Raw genomic sequence first — 4,696 nt, forward strand, 5'->3', positions numbered from 1 at the left:
TATTTATAATCTAAGGGTTCTTGTTAACATTGTGTTTAATGAGTTTTTAACCATGTTTTACAAGTGAATGGCCAATTTCACGTAGGCCTACATCTAAATATCACTGTGTTTTACTCTTATCAAGCTTTATTACTCGATAGGCTATTTAAACTTTGTTATTTTTAGGCTTTCATGAAACTTTAAGGAGTCAAAGAACAATGTGAGATTGTGTACAGTAAATATACTGTAGCCTATGACAATACTTTTGGTTCAAGGGAAAACTTCCTGCGTAGCCGACACTTTATTATTATAAAACTTTTAATTTGAAGTAGTTTATCATGCTTCTAACCACAAAATCATTACCGGAAGTGTCCCCGTTAGTGAGCTAGTTCGAGTTTCAGAGCTTCGGTTCAGTGGTAACAAGACACCAAGTGACCTGAGATAGCGGATTTGAACGCACAGCGGTACATGGGCTATCACAAGACCTCAATGCCTTCATGTATTCGTACCATTACCTGGAGGAGACGGAAATGCCTATTTTCCCTGAGGGTCCGCGGGTGTAGTATTGTATAACTGCTAATTACTTAGAAATATTTATCGCTGACATTGGTAACCAAGACTGCTAGTGCTTACTCATAAGTCATGGTTTAAGATATCTTCTGGACTAGCTACTAGCTAGCTAATTGAGGTGGTAAAATCGCGGAGACACGAACATTTTCACTTTGGACGTAACATTAGTTGTCACACAATGGCAAGTACTTTGAAAACGCAGTTCTTACAACTTTGGCACTATCTGCAAGACCCGCATCATGTTGCGCTATTCCAACAAATGTGTGGCGTAAGAGGGACATTCTCAAGAAATCCAGCAGACTGTAACGAAGCGAAGCAGACGAGCCTACAGAGCAACGGCGCGTACGGTAACGGGGTCCGTTTGAACGGAGGAGGAGAGGGGGAGACAGCCGATCATCTGCGGCAGAGAAAAAGTATCTCCACTGATCTCAACTGTTGTAAGGCATCGGGGTCTGACAGTGATGATCGGCTATTAGAGACAGACGTGTCTAAAACTACGGAGGAGAAATCAGGGAGTCTCAACCGCTATAATAATTCCCATCCCACTAAAGTCAGCGATGGCGAACATCCAAATGAGGTCGGGGGAGTGTCGGAAAGTAACGGTGCTGGCCGTGATGACATGTCGGAGGTCACAGATGACTCAAGCTGCCCCACTAGCACCGTTAAACCTCTGCGCAAGAACTCTCTGACTGGAGACGCGGGCCAGGAGTTCCTCATCGAGAACAAGTTTTTATTTTACCTGTTCACTTTCGGAACTGAGCTTGGCAATGAGCTCTTCTACATCACTTTCTTTCCCTTCGTCATCTGGAACGTGGACCCCTACGTGAGCCGGCGGCTCATCGTGGTCTGGGTCTGGGTGATGTACGTGGGCCAGTGCACTAAGGACCTGATCCGGTGGCCGCGGCCCGCGTCGCCGCCCGTGGTCAAGGTGGAAATGTTCTACAACTCCGAGTACAGTATGCCTTCCACGCACGCCATGTCCGGTACCGCGATCCCCCTCTCCCTATTCCTGCTCACCTACGGACGCTGGGAGGTAAGTAAGCCCTGTCCCTCTGCCGATGGCGATACACTTGAGATACACTTGTGTCTTTAGTCAGTAGTGGCATCAATATGCCTTCATAGCACCTCATATAGACTCTTTACGTGCAGTGTGCAGGCCTATGTGTTGGCCAATATGTTAGCATAGGCCCCTCAGGTAAGCCCTTGCACCCGCTGTTCAACTGTCTCTGCGTACGTTTAGTCTGTATGGTTGTGTGTGTGTGTGTCTGAGAGAATATGTCGGCCAAATGGTGGCCTAGGTCGATGTGCTGTAAAAAGTCAGTCTCTCGCTACTTTAGTGGGCAGGTACATCATGCGATACACTGTAGTGCAGTGTGTTATCGCTCCTGATAACTTTGACAGTGTGGGCCGCTGATAAAGAGGCTGCAGAGCGACGAGGTCACGTTTACCTGACGTTCACCTGACGTTTACCTGACGTTTACCTGACGTTTACTCGGTCAGGGCCCTTGGACGTGTGTGGTGAGGTTTGCTGGGCTGCAGGCCTACTTCCTGTTCACGTCTCACCGCTGACCAGCACGACCGTTAACGGCGGAAACGAGATGTGTAGAAATCGAAACCTAAACATGTAGCGCCATGCGATGCGATCACACACTGGAGCGCTGCGTGTTTGCGCAACTGCTGTGGCACCTGTGCCCTGGGCAAGATGCGCACTGTGGCAGGACTAGGAGGGTGTTGCCATGCTTCAGCTGTGCCCTGGGCAAGATGCGCACTGTGGCAGGACTAGGAGGGTGTTGCCATGCTTCAGCTGTGCCCCATCCACACCCCAGGGAGGAGGAGGAGGGCGGAGGGGAGGAGGAGGAGGGAGGAGGAGGAGGAGGAGGAGGAGGGCGGGTCGCCATGGCGTGTATCCTCTTGCCTCTCGTTACTGAAAGGGGAAGTTAAGAAACGCTGAAAGTGAAGTAGACAGTGTGTGGTTTCCGTCCTCTCTTTTCTGACCAAACCATCAGTTCCCCTCATGTACCCCGCCCCTGCACCCTCTGTTCACCTCTGTGTGTGTGTGTGTGGTAGTGTAAATGTGTGTTTGAGTGAGTGATAGGTATAGTGTGTGTGATAGGTGTGTAGCTTGGGGTATGTGTAGTGTGTATGATGGGTGTGTGTGTGTGAGTGTGAGTGCGTGCCAGCATAGTCCTGAACAGACTTGTCAGAGCAATGCAGGAATCCAGAAAGTTTTGGAGTATTCAGCACACAGTTGAGAACACACACACACACACACACACACTGTAATTAGATATGTTTCTGCACATGTGACAAGGCAAGGGAGAGGAAGACAGATGGGGCCATACTAAGAGATGGGGTGGAGGGTGGTGGGGGGGGGGGGGCAGTAGGAGATGGATCTGGGGCAGTAGAGGGCATTAGAGGATGGGGGGGCAGTAGGAGATGGATCTTGGGATTATTTTACAGGGGGGTGAGCTGAGTCCAGACTTTTTAGTACAATAGAAGACGGGGGAGGCATGGGGGGTTAGAGGAGAGGATGGCTCTGGGGCCATAGGATGGGGGGGCAGTAGAGGATGGCTCTGGGACAGTAGAGGGCATTAGAGGATGGGGGGGGCAATAGATGATGGCTCTGAGGCAGGAGAGGGCAGTAGAGGATGGTGTGGCCCAAATGTGTAAACAAGAAAGTCATGGAAGCTCGTAAGTCTAAATGGGATTTTAGTACACATATATTATCAATGTATTAACCCTTTATTTTCTCTCAGTACATGGGGTTAACACATAGTGCGTATGTGTGTGCATGCTGTATAGTGTGTGTGTGTGAGTGAGGAGAGTCTTCCTGCTCTCTCTCTCTCTCTCTCTCTCTCTCTCTCTCTCTCCCCCTCTGTCTCTCTCTCTCTCTCTCTCTCTCTCTCTCTCTCTCTCTCTCTTCGCTGTGATCCTCCTGACACAGATCAGTCATCCATTATGCTCCTCTTATCACCACTGCTTGCACTTCCTCAAGTGTGAGTGTGCACTAGTGTGTGTGTGTGTGTGTGTGTGTGTGTGTGTGTGTGTGTGTGTGTGTGTGTGTGTGTGAGAGAGAGCAGGGGTTAAAGAGGGCCGGAACTGTGTTCTGGCACCTCAGATAGATCATTAGATAAATAGATTAATTCATACCAACAATGTACTGTAGTGCGATGGTAATGTTAAAATATATGGTTCGTTTTTACGTGCACCGTCAAATCACTTGAAAATTAACATTGAACTCTCACAGAAATATGTCAGAAAAAAGCCAGTAATATATAGGCCAACATAAGACATGAATATCATCACACCATACTTCCCAGATATGGGTAGCCCAGACTGTCCTGAAAAAGAAAGTTATAGCATAGCGTAGATGGCCATTACAATGACCAAGATATCCAGATGCATTTAAATGTTAACATATGCTAAACAAGGGGCTTGTGGCCCATTGCAGGAAGGTCTAGAGACGCCCTGGTACAAACCAGTATGCAAGTTATTATGACTGGATGTGAAAAAAGCCACAGAGGCAACCAAAATACTAGCAATTCAAAAAAAGTATTGCTACCCCATAATACTCAATATGTTTCCCCTTCACATCGACACTGGACTTGAGGGTTCCACCACCTGCCGAATCCCACTTTAACCACTGTGTGTGTGTGTGTGTGTGTGTGTGTGTGTGTGTGTGTGTGTGTGTGTGTGTGTGTGTGTGTGTGTGTGTGCGCGCGTGCATATGTACTGTACATGTGCATACGTGTGTGTGTGTGTGTGTGTGTAGCAAGGGTGGAAATTAGCCTTTTAAAAATCTATCAGCCTCTGACAAATTTAACTCCCCAGCCACTCAATAGTAAATCATTATCTGTGGCTGGTGCTAATTTCCATCAGTGTGTTGGCATGTGTGTGTATTTTGTGTGTGTGTGTGTGTTTAGTGTGAGTGTGTGTTTAGTGTGTGTGTGTGTGTATGTGTGTGTGTGTGTGTGTGTGTGACTGCTTTCTAGGCCCTGGTGGCTTAATGACTAACTTCCTCACCTCAGCGCTGGCCTCTTCAAGTGTCGCTTTTAACAGCTTGCTGTAAATTATCAACACACACACACACACACACTCTCTCTCTTTCCCTCCTAGTGAGTTTGTAACCTCACTGTTATCAAGGATA

The 4,696-nt window shown here is 47.8% G+C and overlaps 1 protein-coding gene across 1 annotated transcript in view; it reads left to right on the plus strand.

Moving 5' to 3' along the window:
• The first annotated feature begins 403 nt into the window (after positions 1–403).
• Positions 404–4,696, plus strand: part of sgpp1b (sphingosine-1-phosphate phosphatase 1b) — a 14,159-nt gene continuing 9,866 nt past the window's right edge. Inside the window, exon 1 of the mRNA XM_062522416.1 lies at positions 404–1,582. Coding sequence (XP_062378400.1) covers positions 728–1,582 — 855 coding nt within the window. The 5' untranslated portion in view covers positions 404–727. The remainder of the gene's footprint in view (positions 1,583–4,696) is intronic.

Source organism: Sardina pilchardus, chromosome 20, assembly GCF_963854185.1.
Source record: "Sardina pilchardus chromosome 20, fSarPil1.1, whole genome shotgun sequence".
Lineage (NCBI taxonomy): Eukaryota > Metazoa > Chordata > Actinopteri > Clupeiformes > Clupeidae > Sardina > Sardina pilchardus.